Genomic DNA, 21,154 nt, shown 5'->3' with positions numbered 1-21,154 from the left:
AATAGTAAGCAATCTTGACCAACATTAAATTTGAAGACAACCTTCTGGTGTGGACTTCATTGTTGATGAGGTAAATTTTGACACTGTCCAGTGCATGACTGTCAATATCATTCTATTAAAAATATATTTATACTATTAGTCTGAAATATAGTTAGTTATTATACAATGTTTCATTTTACTTTGTGGGTGATTTTCCTAAGTTTTATTTATGTTATTGAAACAGAGATCATGAAACTGACCTGAAAATATATAGAATGACTATTAACTGGTGCAGTACATAACAGTCATCTTATATATAAATGTCTATGCATGGAAGTGCGTGTGTCTGTCTGTCCATCCCGGACGTGCGAGGCTACAGCAAGATGCTCAAAGAAAGTGACTCTGTCACCAAAGTGAAACTCGCTTAGCCGCTAATACACAAGCGAGGCGAGCACATTGGCAAAACAAAACCTCTGGGGAGAGAGAAACTCACTTAGCCACTGAAAGACAACGGAGGTGAGCACATCGATTGAAATTTCACTTCATCACAATGGAGTTCATGTAAATTCATTCATTCAGGGTCACCATTCAACCAGCTATTCAGCATGCCATCAATGTATCTGGACTGAATAAAAGACTTTGAAAGAAACCTTTATAAACACGTGTAGAACTTACAAATTCCACATCAAAGCAACTTAAGCAAAAATTAAACTGATATCCAAGACCGAAGTGGTGGTAATCCTACCTACCCCACAACATTGCTTTCGTGTAAATACAGTGATCCCGCGCTATATTGCGCTTCGCCTTTTGCGGCTTCACTCCATCGCGGATTTTATATGTAAGCATATTTAAATATATATCGCGGATTTTTTGCTGGTTCGCGGATTTCTGCGGACAATAGGTCTTTTAATTTCTTGGTACATGCTTCCTCAGTTGGTTTACCCAGTTGATTTCATACAAGGGACGCTATTGGCAGATGGCTGAGAAGCTACCCAACCTACTTTTCTCTCTCTCTTGCGCTGACTATCTGTGTTCCTGATGTAGGGGGTGTGAGCAGGGGGGCTGTTCGCACACCTAGACGATACGGACGCTCGTTTAAAAATGCTGAAAGATTATCTTCACGTTGCTATCTTTTGTGCAGCTGCTTCCTGAAACGACATGCAGCAAGGTGCTTCGCATACTTAAAAGCTCGAAGGGCACGTATTGATTTTGATTGAAAAACAAACTCTGTCTCTCTCTCTCTTTGTCTGCTCCTGATGGAGGGGGTGTGAGCTGCCGCCTTCAACAGCTTTGTGCCGCGGTGCTTCACATACTTAAAAGCAAACAGCCCTACTGATTTGTTTGCTTTTCTCTATCTATGTGACATTCTGTGCTCCTGACAAGCACTCCTTTGAAGAGAAAGATATGTTTGCATTCTTTTAATTGTGAGATGGAACTGTCATCTCTGTCTTGTCATGGAGCACAGTTTAAACTTTTGAAAAAGAGACAAATGTTTGTTTGCAGTGTTTGAATAACGTTCCTGTCTCTCTACAACCTCCTGTGTTTCTGCGCAAATCTGTGACCCAAGCATGACAATATAAAAATAACCGTATAAACATATGGTTTCTACTTCGCAGATTTTCTTATTTCGCAGGGTGGCTCTGGAACGCAAACCCCCGCGATGGAGGAGGGATTACTGTACATGATTTGTGTCACTTATGTAGTAGTCAGCTATTTCTAAAAGTCAGGCACTGTTACAACAATTGCAATTTCTTGCCTGAAGAAGGGGCCTGAGTTGCCTCGAAAGCTTGCATATTGTAATCTTTTTAGTTAGCCAATAAAAGGTGTCATTTTGCTTGACTTTTCACTACATTCATAATGGCTAACACAGTACAACACCCTAGTACTAATAACTCTTCTGAAATGCAGAGGTTAATGCTAGCCTCAGTTGAATGCTTACTTATTACATAATTCTTTACACATTACTGGTTGCTTATATTTTTAGAATATTTATTTTACTTCTCCTCGCACCAACTTTGTGCCCACTTGTCCAACTGTAAAATGTTATTTCACAGAATGTCCTCTGTGTCTTTGCCTATACTTCTATTGCCACACCCATTTTAGGTGTGTTCACATTAAATGTAAAAGAACACATTCTCATGTTTGTTTGTCTGTCCAAATGAAGCATGAGATATTTGTCAGTAAATGTTGACATATTTCACTTAGAGCACACAACAGATTTTTAAAATTTGAAAAAGTCACATATAAAAAAAATTTGGCAAATGTTTCAAATTGTGTATTATTAAACAGAGAAATATTTTACATATTTCAAGACAGTGCAATGAAACACTTAAACAACAACAACATTTATTTATATAGTGTGGAACCTGGCTCGTATATTTACAATATATACAATAGTTGAAACATGCACAAACCCCAGTGCCACAGCACCAGTCACCCCAGTCCAGGCCCTCAATCAAATGCTTTCTCACTCTCTGGACCACCTCCACTCCTGTCCTTCGACTTCCGTCCTCTTCCACCCGTTTCCAGCCTTGAATGAAGGGAGGCGGCCCCTTTTATAATCCCCCGGATGTGCTCCAGGTGTGTTCCGGCAATCTTCCACTGACACGCCCCAGTGTGGCGGAAGTGCCGGCTGCATCCCCGGAAGCACTCCGGGTGTCCCTGCTCCTCTTCCCCCCCAGCACTTCCTGGTGTGGCGGAAGTGCTGAGGCCCAGGGCTCTCCAGGCATTAGGGCACCACCTGGCGGTGACCACAGGCTTCTACAGGGTTGAGCTTCAAAGCTCTGTACCCGTGGTCCCCACAGCAACCAGGGCGGTCGCCCCCTCGTGGTCTGGAGGAGGCGTGAGTCCTCCTCCAGTCCTCTTGGGCGTCCCGGCTGGGTACCACGCCCAGCCGCATGCCACAATAGCACATTTTCATACAAGGGAGTGTAGGTGATTAGGAAAGCCGTATGTCCATGAAGAGCTGATGGTGGAATGGATTGCTTGTTTATGCATGTCTGGGTCAGTGATTTGTGTAGCCTTCCCTCATTAGCAAACCTGTAGGTCAGTTAGCGTAGTACCTACACTAGGACAGGGGTTCCCAAACTTTTGAACGTCAAGTACCACCTGAGGTTAAGTGAGTTGCATTGTGTACCACCCGAGTTTTTAACAAAAAAATTTAAAAGCAAGTACTGCAATGAATGATTAATTCTTAATTAGGTAATATACAGCAAATTCACGACACTGACTACAACCGCCCCGAAATCTGAATAAAAATTAAAGAATTGGAAGAAATTATGCATAAAATTAATGAAAAAATTTGTGCATGTACATAAATTGATAAATTCCGCCACGAAACTAAATCCTGCCTTCGGCCTGTATGTGACGCAGTTACCGAAGACGAAATGTTATCGGCTTTATGCTTAGATCTAGTCACTACGATGCAATGTGCACGTATAACAACAAACGCGAGCGGTTTCTGTGAGGCAGAGTTACAGAAGACTAAATAGTGTCGGCGTTGTGCTTTCATCTAGTGACCAAAAGCTCAGACAGTGAAGAAGTAGAAGTTTACTTCCACGATACTGAATTATGGTAGCGTTAAATGAACTAATAGGTTTTATTTATTCCGATGACGAAATTTCACACCACACTAAATTTGGGAATCCACGTATTATTGTATTTAAACAGTTTCATTGGTTTTTGCTCACAACAGGCTTGTCATAAAGGGTTTTGCACAGATAAATTAAATTTCAGGGACCGCGATGCGTACCACTGGTACCACAGTTTGGGAACCGCTGCACTAGAAGATATAATAGTCTGAGTAAATGCAGTGGGGGAGGAATTGTAAGCAAAAAAAGACAACTCTTGACAGCCAAATGGGACAGAAAGAGACTGAAAGAAGGGGCTTAACTGTGAGTGAGGTCATCTTTTGGAATTAGCAGTGTGCTTTTATGGAGTGTGGGGTCAACCCTGACCCGATGCAGTAAGGAGCAGGAGACATTATGGACTTGGAATCTTTCTGTGGGTACCAACTAAAGGTGACAGAAGAAGAGCTAAAGGAAAGCAAAATTGACATTGTGTTCATTTGAGAGGGAAGTGCAGACAGTTGGACCTTAAGTGACGGAGCAAAACCAGAGTTTATGGAGTGAGCAAGGCTTCACTTGGCTTTCTCATTTGTAAAGGAGCAAGAGATGCAACAGAGTTCCATTTAGTGAGTACAGGAAAAACACTTTACTGATTGTTGCTCTGTGGATGTTACATCTATTTTTCTATTGTTTTTATTGATTTTAATTATTTATTGAACACTCTACTGCACTGTTTTATGGACATTTATTTATTGATGGATTTTAACTGCACCACAAAAGTGAAAGTAATAATTTTTTTTTCGATAATTATGCACATGAAATATTTCACACCTGAACTTGTTATTTTATCTTTACTTGTACTCTATTTTCTGTTACAAACTGTGAGTCTGAGTTGGAATCTGCTGTCTGTGAAACTCATTATCAGTCATAACATGTCTTTAGGGGCCTGGCTTTTAAATAAATGATATTGTAAAATGTTGTTTAAAAAAACAGGTATTTTATGTAATCTAATAAAACATGTAATTACATTCCCTTATCATTTATATTCTTACCAAAATATTTAATAAATAAAAATTTGATTTCTGTGTCAATGATGAAGTAAATAAACAAAAATGAATAATGCTCCAAAACAGTTTCTAAGTCTCCTAATGTACTTGAATGTTATGCCATGTGGTCATTTTAAACTTGTTTTCTATGTTCTATTCAGCAGATTTATTGTTTAGTGTCTATTATATAACTAGTCATCAGACTAGAGGAAAATTAATACAGCCAGAATATATACTGTACATGCTAAATAATATCTGAACAAGCAGTGTTGAGTGGTTCAGCTCTGTATGGGTGAAAAATTAGTATTCTTAAATTCCTGTAATGATTAAATAACTGAGAGCCTTTCTGGAAAACATTAATTTTGCAAAGGAGCCTTGGTCTCATACAAATAGTTTTTATTGGTATGTTTTTATTTTTTTAATTTATTATGAAATAATAATAAGAGTGGGATATTGAAACAGTAGTTATAGTTGTTGCTTTACAGCCCCGGGGAAATGGGTATGACTTCAGGCTCAGTTGCTGCCTGTAGAGCTTAACATGACCACTATGTTTCCAAATGGACCCATAATAAATTATTGTTGATTTATTTTATTAAGTTTATCTTGCAGTAGACTGGCATCTCATCTAGGGTTGGCTATCACTTTCGTCGCATTAAAGTAAAATTGTTCCATCTGAATTTTCAGGTTCTTCAGAATGCTTCACAGTCATATCAATGCATTGATTTTTACAAGCGGAAACAAGATAATTCTGTTCTTTTGGTCTTCCACAATCCTATGAATAATATGCAACAGAGTCAAGAAGACTGGGATATGGCACTCCACTCTGATATTGGCTTCAGGTAAAAACCAGAAGGAAAACAACACATTTATTAACAGCAAACTAAATGAAGCACAGTAGAACACAATACCTCAAGTGATAACCAAATCAACTCTGCACTTCCAATATTAGTTCATACATACTGTTTGTTCAAATATTTAGTCACACAATGTTGAAATTGATATGTGCATCAGTATAGCATATGTCACATTTGTTAATTCCCATTGAGTTGTGTCACTTGAAACACAAAAAAAAATTAACAATTACTTTCTTCTTTTAGAAATTACCTTGAACATGTTGCAGAGTCCATTTCTGATTGGGTATTAGAAGAAGAAAATAAATGGAAAAAAAAGCTAATCAGTAAAGAACTAGACAGATTGAAAGTTCCTATACCTGATCCTTCTGAAGAAGCTTCTCCACAAAAGAAGAAAGGAAGAACTCCATCGCCAAAAAAATCTGAAAGTATGATTCCAAGTGATTCTCTATACTGTACAGTGTACGGTTTCTGGAATATTACTGATTTTCTTTATTATTCTAACACAATATAGCATGCAGCAACCTGCTAAATTCAATTGAGGGTCAGTGCGGGACAGAACTTAATCTGGCAGCATCGGGTGCAAGGAAAGAGGCAATTCTTGGCAAAGCCCCATCCATTTTAAAACCCACACATAAACAATGGTCAGGGTGACTGGCTCAACAGTCAACCTAATATACCCTAAGACTGTCAAATTAGGCAAAGACTCCAATTTGAACATTCATATTTAAATGTCATATATTCAAATATATCCAAATGTAAATTAAAAATTTAGGGTACTGAATGAATATTTGTACCATGTGTGCATTTAGTTATAGTTATAGTTTTTTTTTATTATTTTCATTAATATTTTTACTTTTTTGCTCAAGGTGAATCTGCAAAGAGAAAAAGAAAACACACTTAACCTCTTTCTACTTTCTACTTGTAATGCACATAAGGACCTAGACGAAATTGTTTATGATTGCTCAACATGTTAAATGAAGTAATTAATTGATTTTTCCTTTTGATTCTAAAGACCAGAGACATATCTTGGAGAATCTCACTTTTACAGTATGTACAGTATGTTCAGGCATTCTGAGCCCCTAAAATGTTTTATGAATGAAACAACTCAATGTACTAAATGCTGAATTACAATGATCTTAATACTTTTCATCCTCATTTTAATATATTTTTTAGCAGATGTCATAATTCAAAGCAACTAACAATAAATATATAAAATTACTTTTTAGTATTCATCAGGAAACTACTAAGTTAACAAACAATACAGAACACAATTTTAAATGAACACACAAGAGGCTTAGGTTATAGTTAGTTCCATGTCAAGATGAAAAGTCATAGACTTAAAAAAAAAAAAAATAAGGATGCAGCTAGTGGATGAGAGCGTGTGTAGGATCCAACGTGATACCTTGAAGAAGTTGGGCAGGAGCAAATACCATACAGGACTAAACTAACAACTGTTTTTCTTTTTTCTAACCTTTACATTTGCTGCAAAAAATTATTATATATAACCTTAATTATGTTTTCATTATGCTTCATTATGCCTCAAATAATGTGTGTGCCAAGTCAGCAGCCAATTAAGAAACATTCTGTGTATGAAAATACTTGTTTGCTTAAGTAGCTAAACTGACTTGATGACATTGAAAAGGCACTTTACAATGGTGTTTTTTATACTAACAAAATGAAAAACAGAAATATGGTAATTATTTTCCATTATTTGTAATGAGAAAGGAAACCAATCTTTGCTTGCTGTGATGGATGCTTAACAGGCTCAGATTCATGAGTGAACTGGAATATGGTCAGGAACAGAAGGATGCTTTTAGAGTGGTAGGGAAACATTTAAAAATGTGCTCTTAGTGCAACTATAAATCCAAAACCAGAGCAGCAGCGTAGAAAAACCTGCCCCAAGTTTTTTCATCAGCATATTTGGTATGCTAATGTTTTAAGTGTGTCAAACTAATAGATAAAAAACGCACCTGGTAGATGACAGATAGGGTGTTTCAAACTAAGTTAAACAGTATATAAAATATAAATAAAATGAGAAGATTCACAAATCCTAAGACTTCCATAAGTGACCCTGTGAATTAGTTATGCAAACTTCTTTTAACAAGATATCTGAATATTTACCAGTAATCCATTTCTTCTGACATGTGCCATTAGTCTATGGAATAAAACTGTAAAAGAATTGATATGCTCGATAAATACATACAGTTTATGTTCTTATATTCAATATTTTCTGAGCTTATTAAATTTTTATTTTCTCTCACAGGTGGTAAAGGCACCCCATCTAGACCTCCCAGCAAAGCAGAAGTTAGTCCTGAACCTCTTAATACTCGAAATCCTTTTGTTCGAGAAGGATCACTTAAGGTAATCATTTATTAAAATAGAAAATTATTTAAAATGTTTTTTTAAGTGTGAAGAACTTTTAATGTATTGTATGCATACTTTTCTATATTTTGATATATACAGTGTGTATAGCCAGTTTTATACATATGTATACTTCAGTATTGCTTATATAGTGTGGAGACTGGCCCGGACACAGACAGGTAGACATTGTTAAAAGCACCACACACGTTTATTTACACAATATTATTTACAGTGAAACACAGCACACAACCCACTTTCACCCCCAAAGTCCAGGCCTCCCACAATGCCTTTCTCTCATCAGGTCCAACTCCACTCCTCTCCTCCTGAGCTGTGTCTTTCTGCCTCCCGACTCCAGCCATCGAATGGAGGGAGGCAGCCCCTTTTATATCCACCCGGATGTGCTCCAGGTGCCTCTCAATGAGCACCTGCCGGCACTCCCTGGTGTGGCGGAAGTGCCGGCTGTGCACCCGGAAGCACTCTGAGTGTCCCTGGTCTTCTTTTCCCCAGCACTTCCGGGTGTGGCGGAAGTGCTGAGGGCCAAGGCTGCTTTGGCATTTGGGTGCCCTCTGGCGGTGACCACAGGCCCCTATAGGGTTGAGCTTCCAGGCTCCTTTCACATGGTCCCCATAGCCACCAGGGTGGTCGCCCCCTCGTGGTCTGGAGGAGGCGTAATCCCTCCTCCAGTCCTTCCAGGTGTCCCAGCTGGGTACCGCCCCCAGCCGCTCACCACAATAGATCAAAGAATTTCTTCCAGCCTCACCTAAAGAATGGTGAAGGTTTGACCATATGATAAGTTGTTTTATGTATCTTTCCAACTTTCCTAGTATCTTTACACAGATTATTGGGTTAATAACTGCTCTCTGACTATATAGGCATAATTAAGACAAGACAATCTTATTAATATCTTTGATTAGTCATAGTGGCTTAAGTAGAATGAGACTTCACTTGCTTCTATCCAAGAGATCTTTTGAATTAATATATATGTAACATTTATTTAAAATTCTATTTAGGAACAGGAGCTGAATGACTTTCCTTAAGGGCAAGAAGTCTATAGCCAAACAGCAGTAATACATACACACACACACACACGCAAAAAATGACAATACAGATCACAAATAAAGCAAAAAATGGAAATCATTGCTAGAAGTTGAAACTATAAGTTTGTTCCTAGTCTAAAAGTCCCTTTCCTTAAGTAATGTAACAGCATGATGCAGTTTTATTAACATTATTCCAAAGTTAGGACACTGACTACTGTGTGCCACCATCTTAAATAGTTGTAAAAGCAATGATACTACTAATAGTGTGTCTGCGTGGGTTTCCTCCGGGCGCTCCGGTTTCCTCCCACAGTCCAAAGACATGCAGGTTAGGTGGATTGGCGATTCTAAATTGGCCCTAGTGTGTGCTTGGTGTGTAGGTGTGTTTGTGTGTGCCCTGCGGTGGGTTGGCACCCTGCCCGGGATTGGTTCCTGCCTTGTGCCCTGTGTTGGCTGGGATTGGCTCCAGCAGACCCCCGTGACCCTGTGTTCGGATTCAGCGGGTTGGAAAATGGATGGATGGATGGACTACTAATAGTAGTGATGCTACTATAGATGATAGTAGTGATCATAAATAATATGGCTGCAACTGAAAGAAAAGTAAAAAAAAATCATAAATAAAGAATGGAAAATAATCATAGGCTTATGAATAAAGTTAAGTATTGTTACCATCTAGGGCAACCAGAATTTAATATTATTGTAGACTCACAAAGTACCCAATGATTGCTGTTTGTGAGAACAACCATGAAGTGATCAAAAAGGTCAACTAGCACAAAAGTGAAAAAGAGACTTTGCATATAATGAGGGATAGCTGAAAATGTGAATGTCACCATATCTCACTAGTAGTCCAAGATATGGCTTTATCATTTCAGTTCAAATCTAGTAGTTTTTTGTTAACCCTGTTCAGGTCATCGTGATATAGCTAAAAGTATGATAAACTAGTACTATATATTGTATATTTTCATAAAAGAAATGTTAACATTTGAAGGCAAAAAATACCAGTATAAACAACACATAGCTGAGGCCTACTGTACTCTACTCAGGCACCCTGAGAAGTCTTGCAGATGATGTGTGTGGGTCAGTGAATAACAAGACTCACTTCTCTACTTAAATCCATTGGCTTGTGTATGTGGCCACTGGATATCTTGGGTAGGATACAGGCTTGGATTAGCACAGAGAACTGGAGAAAGTGAGTGCTGCTGGTGGTATGTCTAACCCTAAGTAAGTGATTGGAGGCAGAGGTGGTAGGTCTGGCAAAAAAAAAGATTATTGGAGGTACATGGGAGGAGCCATGGAAGATCAGAGTAGGAGCAGCGACACTGAATGGTGGCCAAGGAAAGAGAACACAAATCTCACATGAGGAAGAGAGGGAGAGACACTGCATTTCACAGTATTTTAAGCTACTAGCACCAGTGATGATACAGTTTAAATAATAAATGCTGTAAAAAAATCACACAAGTGCAAATTAATATTCATGAAATTACTTTTTTTGGTCAATGGACACAGTGCCAAATCATATTGTACACAAGAAGCCAACATGATTCATGATAATGATGATGTCTGCACCAGAACAGTTAGATATACAAGTTCATGCATCCTGTAAATTTCATAACAAAGAATCAAACAATAAGTCACTTCAAAGGCTCTATCCTTCAAGCCCCAACATGAAAATTAGCATTTAAATCTGAACTTAGCAAAATCCGAAAGTAAATATTTTTCTAGATGAATAATTGTATTAACCATAAAATGAGAAAAATTGGATTATGAAGACTAACTTGAGTTTTCTATGAATATTTTCACAATACATTAAATTATTGAGATGAGTTTACTACTTATTTCACTTTTGTACAACAGCACAATCAGTTGGAAGATAGGAAGCAGTGTACCAATTGCCCTAAATGCAGAGACACCACTGGTTATTATTTTGACAATGAATTATTCAACTTTTATAGAGCATTGTGGCTTGCTTGTTAATTTCTTGGGTTTTTTTTTTTTTTTTTTTCACTAGGCTTGGAAGGAAGAGCAGGATCGCATGAAAGAGGAGGAGATGTCAAAAAAAGTAAAGAAAGACAAAGACAAGAGAGGCAAATCTGCTGAGAAGAAGGGGAAAGAGAAAAGCAAGGATCGGTCAGAATCCAGTGATAGTGTTAAAACGGCAAATTCAAAAAAATCTCCAAGAGATAAAAGCAAAGAGGATCCAAAAACCCCAGAGCCTGTGATTGTAATTCATGAGCCAACTGCTTCATTACTACCTGAAAAGATATACAAAGTAAGGCAATGAAAGTGTTTTGTGTATATTTTGTTACTTTATTGACTTGTGATATACTGCTGCAAGAAAAACCTTTCTAAAAAGCAAGCTGATATTTTTTACTCCCTGCTGTAAAGCTGGTGTATTTCCAAATGAGCTTTAAGGACAAATTGACTTATCTTGCTTAATTGGAAGAATCCCAACCCGCCTTTTATAAGTAAGTGCGTAATATATGTTCTAGACTATTTGAAATTGGAAAAAATCAAATTCTTGCTTAATGGATCCGTTCAAAACTTTTTATTTTCCTTTTAATATGGCAAGGAAATTTTTAGGCAACAAAAAGTAAGAACACAGCAAATTGTTTATGATATTTATGGTGAGATCTTTTCTGTGGTTTCAGTAAAGGCACAAATGCTATTTAACATTTAACAAATAAACCCTCCCTTCACGCATACCACATTGTTTATAAGCAAAAGACAAAAATTGTGTGTGGTACTCTGTGTTCCTCCAGCCATACTAACTCAAAAACAATACTCTGAAAATCCCACTATTTAATATTACACCATTCATTCTCTTTCAGGCCTGTAACAACACTCTCATGTCTTACTGTTATGATTTTGCAATTGGAAATCTAGACTAAAGGCACATTAACAAATGTAGTGATAAACAGAGATTTTTGCTTTTGCACAATAGTTTTCACTGTACAGTATCCTGAAAATTGAATTAATAGATTCAGAAAATGGATTAATGCATGTATAACTACTGTCACTATTACATGACTCAAAAGTCAAAACACACTTAAAGATTACATTACAGATGTATGGCAAATTCCCAAGATTTGTTGACAGCAGCCTAACACCAACTCCAGTCTGATGTGAATTTTGAACGCCAACAAAGATTGCTTCTCGGATATATATGTTTTATATTGGATATAACAAATAAAAGTATGGAGTAGGTCTATGAGTAAAAACAGATAATAAATGTATCCATCTGTTGCTCCCCACATGAAGACTGCGAAAATGAAATTCTGCACCAAGTACTTAATACTGAGGTATGTCACTAATGTGATTCCTGTGTTGAAAAAACCATATGCTTACATATTTAGTCATGATTTATTACTTTTAGCTTTAATTTTAGTTGCTATCATTAAGAATACAAACTAATAATATTGTTGTAAACTCAACATAGGCATTTTACTAAGTATTGTTAAAAATGTGCCTTTTTTAAGTTCACAGGATACAATATGGGAAATGAGCTAATTCAAGTTTCTGGTCAAATACGAAATCTCTTTCCCACAGATGGAGGAAGAATAAAGATAGAACGCATAAACTTCATCCAAGGTAATTTTATAATATATAATGTGCATGATATTATATTGTATATATTATATTTGCAAATTAAATTTTTTGGGAAACTAACCAAATGCTCTTTACCATAAAGAATAAGAATAATAATTCAGTTAGTTCATTAATTACCTACTTAATAAATCACATAATTAAATATAAAAATTCAGATATGATTAATTTATAATAAAACACATTGCAAATATTATAGCTATTGTAAAATAATTTTAAAAATTAATGATGTTTACATTGCTGTTTTACACAAGAAGAGGTGTGCACATGCTCTAATCTCTCTGAAGCCTCATGTAATATATACATCTGGAGATAACCATGAATGAATTTTACTTAATACTGGTTGGGGGACAATTGGATGGCTCATTGAATGTAAAGATCTGCAAAGATCACAGATACGTTAATTTGATCCAACAGACAGCAAGCTTCTGTTTATGATTAACCATCTACAGTCAAAGAGTCTCCTAAAAACCCTATTAGACATGTTTGTCAAGTGTGCAGAGAGCACATTGCATATTTATTTATTTATTTTTTTAATTTTATTTATTAATTTTATTGTAATCATTCCATACAAATAGATCAATTTATACAAAAAAGAACTGAAGACAAATCAAACCCCACCCTTGAGAAGGAGAGCATGGCCAAAGGAGAATTGCTTAGGGCTTTTTAATAGGGCAAAAATAAACAAAAGAAAGGAAAAAATATATATAGGTAAATAAAAAATGGAGAAGGGAAAGAAATGCGGAAATAATTATTTCTTCTTGTTCTAAAATATTATTGATTAGATCCTGCCAGGTTTTGAAAAAATTCTGTACAGATCCTCTAACTGAGAATTTGATTTTTTCCAATTTCAAATAATATAAAACATCGGTTTCCCACTGACTTATCAGAGGAGAGTTAGGATTCTTCCAATTTAACAAAATAAGTCTGTATGCCAAAAGTGTAAAAATTTAAAAATATTTAAAAAATAAACATAACAAGTTTTAAAAAGAAACATAACCTGATGCATGGGAAAAAAACTTTCTATACCATCACATTATACATTAACGTTCATTGGCACGATTGCACGAATGGTAAATGTGAACAATATTCTATCACAGATGCTGTGTGTGCTCTCTGTTGTTCAGAATTATGACAATAGTATAGGAGTCGATGTAATCTTGAAAGAATTGACAGCTATTTTCATGAAAATATGAACTGCAAAATATAGATTTGAAGTAAACGGTATGTCACACTCCGTCAAAAGGACTACCGTTAAGAGAACTGATAAGGAAGAACCACAAGAGATGCAGATTTCAGTGCTTAAAACACCTGAATCAACAAATCCGCCTAACACCACCAGTAGATGCACAGATGCTAAACACCATCCAACTTCTGACTGCACGTCTAAACGAGTAACTAAACTAAATTCAACATTACAGTCTAATGGGAAATGCAAACATGCTATGACAAAATAGCCACAGCTTTTTAACAAGTTGTAAATCCTTAGTCTGCAATGATTATCTAAACTCTGTTTGCTGTTGTTATGTCATATAGTGATGTACGTTGCTTATAATTCCAGGGTATTGAGTTGGTGTATCTTCAGCAGTTATGTTGTACACTTGCTTGTAGTTATGGCATGATTGTTTCATGTTTCACTTCATGTTCCATGTTTGCACGAGTTTCAGCTTTAGTACATTCCTTTACAATTAAATCCAGAATTAACATTTCCTTTAATAGCAGCAAGTCATGTGGGTGGGCCCTAAGATAGCAAAGCATTCCCAATGTTGTACTGAATGATTTTATACTTCAGTCTTGGGAAAATGTACTATTTTCTTATATCCTGTTTTCAGCAATATGTCATTTACTTTTGTTTGATGTACTTTCTATAGAAATTCTTTTTGTAAAGCTTCAGGAAATCACAATCATGGCACAGAATTTTTATTTATATACTGTAGGTCAGGAGTGGACTTTGAAATTTTAGTTCAGGATGTATGTTTTTCTTACTTTCTCATATATGTTCAGGAATTTGGCATGTAAAAGAAATAAAAATTCAAAATACTGTATCTGACTGTCTGACTGACTGACTGTCTGTCTGTCTGTCTGTCTGTGATGGGTTTCACAGTTTTTAAGAGGTTGGAAAGGGGAAAGTGTGTCACAAAACACTGACAGAACCCTAAAAGGAGAGTAAAACCTATTCTAGTATGTTGATCTAGTTTACTTTCGGTCCTACATATGTACCGTATGCCCAGGTAGGGCAAATGATAGAGACACCAGTGAAAGAAGTGGACAGATGCAACCCTAGGGGAATTCTTACTCTATAACTATTTTAATATTGTTTTTATTTAATTCTGTGTTACTACGAGGGGGAGTCAAGTTAAAGTTAGAATATGGGATTTATTAGAAAATGGAAATGAACCTTAACAAAACTGATAATGTAATTTCTCAATGTAGTCTCCACCCTTCTCAATGCACTTGTGCCACCTACCTGGAAGTGCCTGGATTCCAGCAGAATAAAAGGTTTTGTCTTGTCATCGCAACCACTTGTGCACCAGAGTTACTGTCGAACACTACGTGCCAAGGGGTACTACACTCACTAGTACAAGCTACTGTGACTCGCTGGAGACCAACGTGAAGCCTGCTATTCAGTCCAAGCAGCAGGGACTGCTGTCTCAAGGAGTCCTTTTGCTACAAGGCAATGCCCGTCCACACACTGCTAAGAACACTAAGGCTTGTCTGGAGAAACTGAAGTTAGAGGCATTGCCACATCCTCCTTATTCGCCAGATTTGGCACTGTGTGATTTCCATCTTTTTGGACCTCTAAAAAACATCTGGGTAGTTGTCGATTCAAGATAGATGATGATGTGAAGAAAGCGAGCCACAAGTGGTAGTGAGGACAAGACAAAACCTTTTATTCTGCTGGAATCCGGGCAGTTCCAGGCAGGTGGTGCAAGTGCATTGAGAAGGGTGGAGACTACATTGAGAAATCACATTATCAGTTTTGTTAAGGTTCATTCCATTTTCTGATAAATCCAATTTCCTTACTTTAGCTTGACTTCCCCTCATAATAACATTAAAATTGGTAGCACTGGGTGCAAGGCATGAACCAAGACTGGAAGGAGCACCTGCTAGATGTATGCATTATTGATATATGTGAATATTTTTTGAGAAACACTGCAATTTAAATCTCTTTAATATGTGTTTCATTTCTTTGTTGTCTGCTAGATACAGTCCTGTCCTGAATGTTTAGATCAAAATATGTGATCTTAACTTTTATAAATATAAATGTTCGAAAAGTACATTTAGTCAAGAACAAAGTGGCACAGTGTAGCAATGACAGCTTCATGATCTTGTGTTTGAATCCCATACCTGGATGTTGTCCACATGGAGTTTGTGTCTTCTCCCTGTGTTTGAGTAGGCTTTCTTCTGGATGTTCTGGTTTTCCTACTACTGTACATCCCTAAGGCATGCAAGTTAGTTTAACTGGCAGCTCTAAACTGACTCCTGTGTGGATGTGTGTGAGTGAACACTGCTATAGTCTGGTGCCCTGTCTCAGTTGTTTCCTCCCTTGCACTCAGAGCTACATGGATAGGCCTCAGGTTCTCATTATTCTGAATTATACCGAGTTTGGCAATGTCATTTCAATATATTTAGTTATTTTATAAACTTTAGATACCAAAAAAGAATAGCTTTGCTGCTGTAACTGTTTAATCTAATCAAAGTACTTTTTTGCTTTAGGTTTATCATTAATTGACTTTACAGTAATGATTGATGGACACTCATTTTATATACACATCATTGATCCACAGAAGGATGCTGAAAGTAAAAGTGCACCTGAGGATGGTATGTCAGTTTAATAAGATTTTTATTATGTAATAATGTACTTGTGTACATTTCCTTTCCCATATTCACATTTCATTTTATGAATTTGTCTCTCAGACTATAAATTTACAACACTTTTCAGGTATGATTATGTATTGAAAGTTGTTCATTATATTAGTTTATAATATAAAATACATGCATTGAGGAATGTCACTGTCAGATCGTGTTACAGTTCTTTAGAGTGAATGGTCGTCTAAATGCCAGCCCTGATCTGTGTTGCTTCAAAAGGAAAAGAATACTTGTGGCTCCAAGTGAAATCAAAAATACACCATTACATCTGAGTCATACAATGTTTCACCTGGGTTCATTTGTGATGGCTAAGGCAAGAAGTAGTGAAATGTGTAGGCTGTGTGTCATAAATGAATTTTCATGACCTTTTGAGAAATAATAAATAGGGTATGTGAAGCATCATAACTGTTCTGAGTTGCCAGATTTACATTCGCATTCACAAGATTATTGATCATATTCGTCAAAAATTGTTTTTCATTATTCATCCTCAAGGAGTCTTTATTTAATGTCACATCTCACATTAAGCACCATCATAAAGTACCCACTTCATTTTCTTATCTTGTATTTAACTGAATTTCATACAGCTTACTGTTCCTTGTAAATACATAGAGAGTAATTGATCAAGATTAAAGATATCTTGTCTTCCTATTAGAAGTGAAGAAGGAGAAAAGATGTGTCAGCAAGTTTGGATCATTTTCAGCTGTTTTAGAAAATGGAATTCACCTTTCTTTTAGTAATTATGGCTCCTCAGGAGAATGCAAAGGTACAGATATTGCTAGTTTTGTAACAGCAAATAAAGTAATGTTGACTGTTTCGTACTGATATTTTAAAAATGTGATAAAAATGTATTTATTTGTTTTGATACAGTGGAAAAAGATCCCAATCTACAGTCAATGCTGAACATCCCCTCTATCCAGACGGTTTCTCCTACCCCCTCTCAGCCTGTAACTCCAACAACACCAGTACTACGAGGCAAAACTCCAAAGTTAAAATCTTCCCGTTCCCCTAAAGGTGAAAAGGGAAAAAGCAGTGCTCCAACACCCCCAGTAGTAGAAGAACCTATGAAATGCGAAGAACAGGTAGGTTTTGCTTTCAGTGAAACTATATGTATTTTCATAATTCAGTTATTTAAATAAAACTCAGAGTAACAACAACATCTGCATTTTACTCAGGTTACAAATAACAACAACAACAACATTTATTTATATAGCACATTTTCATACAAAAAGTAGCTCAAAGTGCTTTATATAATGGAGAGAAGAAAAATAAAAGACAAAATAAGAAATTAAAATAAGACAACATTAATTAACATAGAAAGGAGTAAGGTCCGATGGCCAGGGTGGACAGAAAAAACAAAAAAAAACTCCAGAAGGCTGGAGAAAAAAATAAAATCTGTAGGGGTTCCAGGCCACGAGACCGCCCAGTCCCCTTTGGGCATTCTACCTAACATAAATGAAATAGTCCTCTTTGTAGTTTGGGTTTTTCACGGAGTCACTTGATGCTGATGGTCATACAGACTTCTGGCTTTTAATCCATCCATCATTGTTGGAACATCATGGTGCTTTGGGTCGATGGTGGTGGCGCACGCCACCACCAACAGGACACTGGAAAAGGAAACAGAAGAGAGAGTAGGGGTTAGTACAGATTTTGAATGAATAGTTATTATAATGAATTAGATATACAGAGTATCAGGATTAAATTACAGTGAAGTTATGAGAAGGCCATGTTAAAATAATGTGTTTTCAGTAGTTTTTTAAAGTGCTCCACTGTATTAGCCTGGCGAATTCCTACTGGCAGGCTATTCCAGATTTTAGGTGCATAACAGCAGAAGGCCGCCTCACCACTTCTTTTAAGTTTTGCTCTTGGAATTCTAAGGAGACACTCAGTTGAGGATCTGAGGTTACGATTTGGAATATAAGGTGTCAGACATTCCGATATATAAGCCGGGGCGAGATTATTTAAAGCTTTATAAACCATAAGCAGAATTTTAAAGTCAATTCTGAATGACACAGGTAACCAGTGTAGTGACATCAAAACTGGAGAAATGTGTTCGGATTTTCTTTTCCTGGTAAGGATTCTAGCAGCTGCATTCTGCACTAGTTGCAAACGATTGATGTCTTTTTTGGGTAGTCCTGAGAGGAGTGCGTTGCAGTAATCTAGCCGACTGAAAACAAACGCATGAACTAATTTCTCTGCATCTTTCGATGATATAAGAGGTCTAACTTTTGCTATGTTTCTTAGGTGAAAAAATGCTGTCCTAGTGATCTGATTAATATGCGATTTAAAATTCAGATTACAATCAACGGTTACCCCTAAGCTTTTTACCTCCGATTTGACTTTTAATCCTAATGCATCCAGTTTATTTCTAATAGCCTCATTGTATCCATTATTGCCAATCACTAAGATTTCGGTTTTTTCTTTATTTAATTTGAGAAAGTTACTATTCATCCATTCTGAGATACAAGTTAGACATTGTGTTAGCGAATCAAGAGATTTGGGGTCATCAGGTGCTATTGATAAATACAGCTGTGTGTCATCAGCATAGCTGTGGTAGCTCACGTTGTGCCCTGAGATAATCTGACCTAATGGAAGCATGTAGATTGAGAAGAGCAGTGGACCCAGGATAGAGCCTTGTGGAACACCATATAGAATATCATGTGTCTTTGAGTTATAATTACCACAACTAACAAAGAATTTTCTCCCTGCCAGGTAGGATCTCTGATCCAGTGAATTAATTTGTTTTGCTCAACAACAGTCGGAATGGTGGCACAGTACATAAGGTCTACTGCAGTTGTATGGGGTTTACAAGTTCTACCTGTGTTGATGTTGGTTTTCAACAAGTGTTCAGCTTCTTCTCATACTCAAAAGGCATGTACAACCCCAACACAGAAAAAGTTGGGACAGTATGGAAAAAGCAAATAAAAACAGAAAGCAATGATCAATAAATGATAGTAAATGATATTTGACCTGAAAATAATATAGCAGCCCAATAATTGATGCCCTCACAGGTGGCGCAGTGGTAATGCTGCTGCTTTGCAGTAAGGAGACTGTGAAAGATTGTGGGTTCGCTTCCCGGTTCCTCCCTGTGTGGGTAGCGCTTTGAGTACTGAGAAAGCGCTATATAAATGTAATGAATTATTATTAACTAATGAATTTTATTGCTTTTTAAATAAATATTTATTTTGATTTTGATACTTGGAACATATTCCAAAAGAAGTTTGGACAGTAAAAAGTTTACCACTTTGTAATGTTACCTTTCTTTCTCAAAATAAATAATAAATGTTTAGGCACTAAAGACACCAATTTATTGAGAGTTTCGGGTGTAATTTTGTCCAATTGTTCTTGAAAACAAGTCTTAAGGTATACAACAGTATGGGTTCTTCACTGTTGCATTTTGGATTTCAAAATGCACTACACATTCTTAGTTAGGGACAGATCAGTACTGCAGCCATGCTAGTCGCGCAACTGTACCTTCTTCCAATGCACCCATGCCTTTGTAATGCGTACAAAATATGGTTTTTCATTGTCTTGCTGAAATATGCGTAGTCATTTATGGAAGAGATCTACCTTTTGACATTACTGGTGCCCTTATAGAAGTACAATTTAACTTTGCCCTGGGCACTGACATAACCCCATACCATTACAGACACTGGTATCTGGACTTTTAGTTGGTATCCTCTTTGGTGTGGAGGTTACAACATGCATATCTTTCAAAAAAGACCTGAAATATTGATTTGTCCATCCAACATAATATGTTTCCACTGTGTCCATCCCAGATGCCTCTGAGTTCAAAGAAGTTGACAGCACTTCGCACACTGCTAAAATACAGCTTCCCTTTTGCCCAGTACAGCTGTAACTTTTATTTGTGTATGTAACTACATATTGTGTTGTTTGATAAAGGTTTACTAAAATACTCCTGAGCACATCTTGCTATATTATTTATTGATGAATGATGGTTCTTGTTGCAGTGTCATCTAAGGGATCGGAGATCATGGGCAGTCAGCTTAGCCTTGCACCCTTGCCCTTTACTCACTGAAATTTATCAAGATTCCACAAATCACTTAGTTATATTATGCACTGTTGAGGGTGAAATACCCAAATCCCTTCCTATCTGTCTTTTTCTTTGAGAAACAATACTTTTACAATTTTTTATGATTTTCCCGCATATTTGTGAGAAAATTGGCGATTTTTGCCCTATCTTTTCTCTTAAAGGACTAGGCCTGTATACCAAAGCATGATTACAATTACCTGTTAAACATCATCTGTTTCTACTCACATTATTATTTTCTTTTTTTAACTTATTATTGGCCCTAAATTGCCCCAGCTCAATTTTTTTTGTAATGTGTTGCTGGCCCTCAACAGCAAGACTTGATGTGTATTTATGAAAAAATATAAAGTTGACCAGACTAAACATTAAATATCTTGTCTTTGTACTGTTTGTGATGGATTACAAGTGAAAGAAAATTTCAAAATCACTGCTTTATGTTTTTATTTGCATTTTCCATATCATCCAGCTTTTCCTGAGTTGGGGAGGTATGTAAGGCTTATTTCCCCCTTGCAAGAATGAATATACTGTGACTGTGTTTATGTATGTGAGTATTTTTCTGTGATGGACTGACTTTCCTTCCGATGTTGGTTTATGTCTTGTACCTGATACAGTAATGCTATGAGGGTTATGGCTTCTGGAGAAGCTTTATTGTACTAAATGGGTTAAGAAAAATAAATGGATAAAAAAAAGCACAACATAGGTAACACTTCAGACGTAGTAGTTTTTTAGTATTGTAGCAACATGATAACTAATTCACTTATAAAATACCAGCTGAGAACAGTAATGTGCTGCT

General features: G+C 36.6%; 1 protein-coding gene across 1 annotated transcript in view; it reads left to right on the top strand.

Moving 5' to 3' along the window:
* Window positions 1–21,154, top strand: part of spag17 (sperm associated antigen 17) — a 143,097-nt gene that overhangs the window by 54,430 nt on the left and 67,513 nt on the right. Inside the window, exons 18-25 of the mRNA XM_051926662.1 lie at window positions 5,276–5,430; window positions 5,689–5,870; window positions 7,709–7,806; window positions 10,849–11,109; window positions 12,317–12,428; window positions 16,161–16,265; window positions 16,966–17,076; window positions 17,181–17,396. Of these exons, the coding sequence (XP_051782622.1) occupies window positions 5,276–5,430; window positions 5,689–5,870; window positions 7,709–7,806; window positions 10,849–11,109; window positions 12,317–12,428; window positions 16,161–16,265; window positions 16,966–17,076; window positions 17,181–17,396 (1,240 nt within the window). The remainder of the gene's footprint in view (window positions 1–5,275; window positions 5,431–5,688; window positions 5,871–7,708; window positions 7,807–10,848; window positions 11,110–12,316; window positions 12,429–16,160; window positions 16,266–16,965; window positions 17,077–17,180; window positions 17,397–21,154) is intronic.

This window comes from Erpetoichthys calabaricus, chromosome 4 (assembly GCF_900747795.2).
Source record: "Erpetoichthys calabaricus chromosome 4, fErpCal1.3, whole genome shotgun sequence".
Taxonomy (NCBI): domain Eukaryota; kingdom Metazoa; phylum Chordata; class Cladistia; order Polypteriformes; family Polypteridae; genus Erpetoichthys; species Erpetoichthys calabaricus.
The sequence above is the reverse complement of the archived record's forward strand: the minus strand, read 5'-3'. Positions and strand labels throughout refer to the sequence as shown.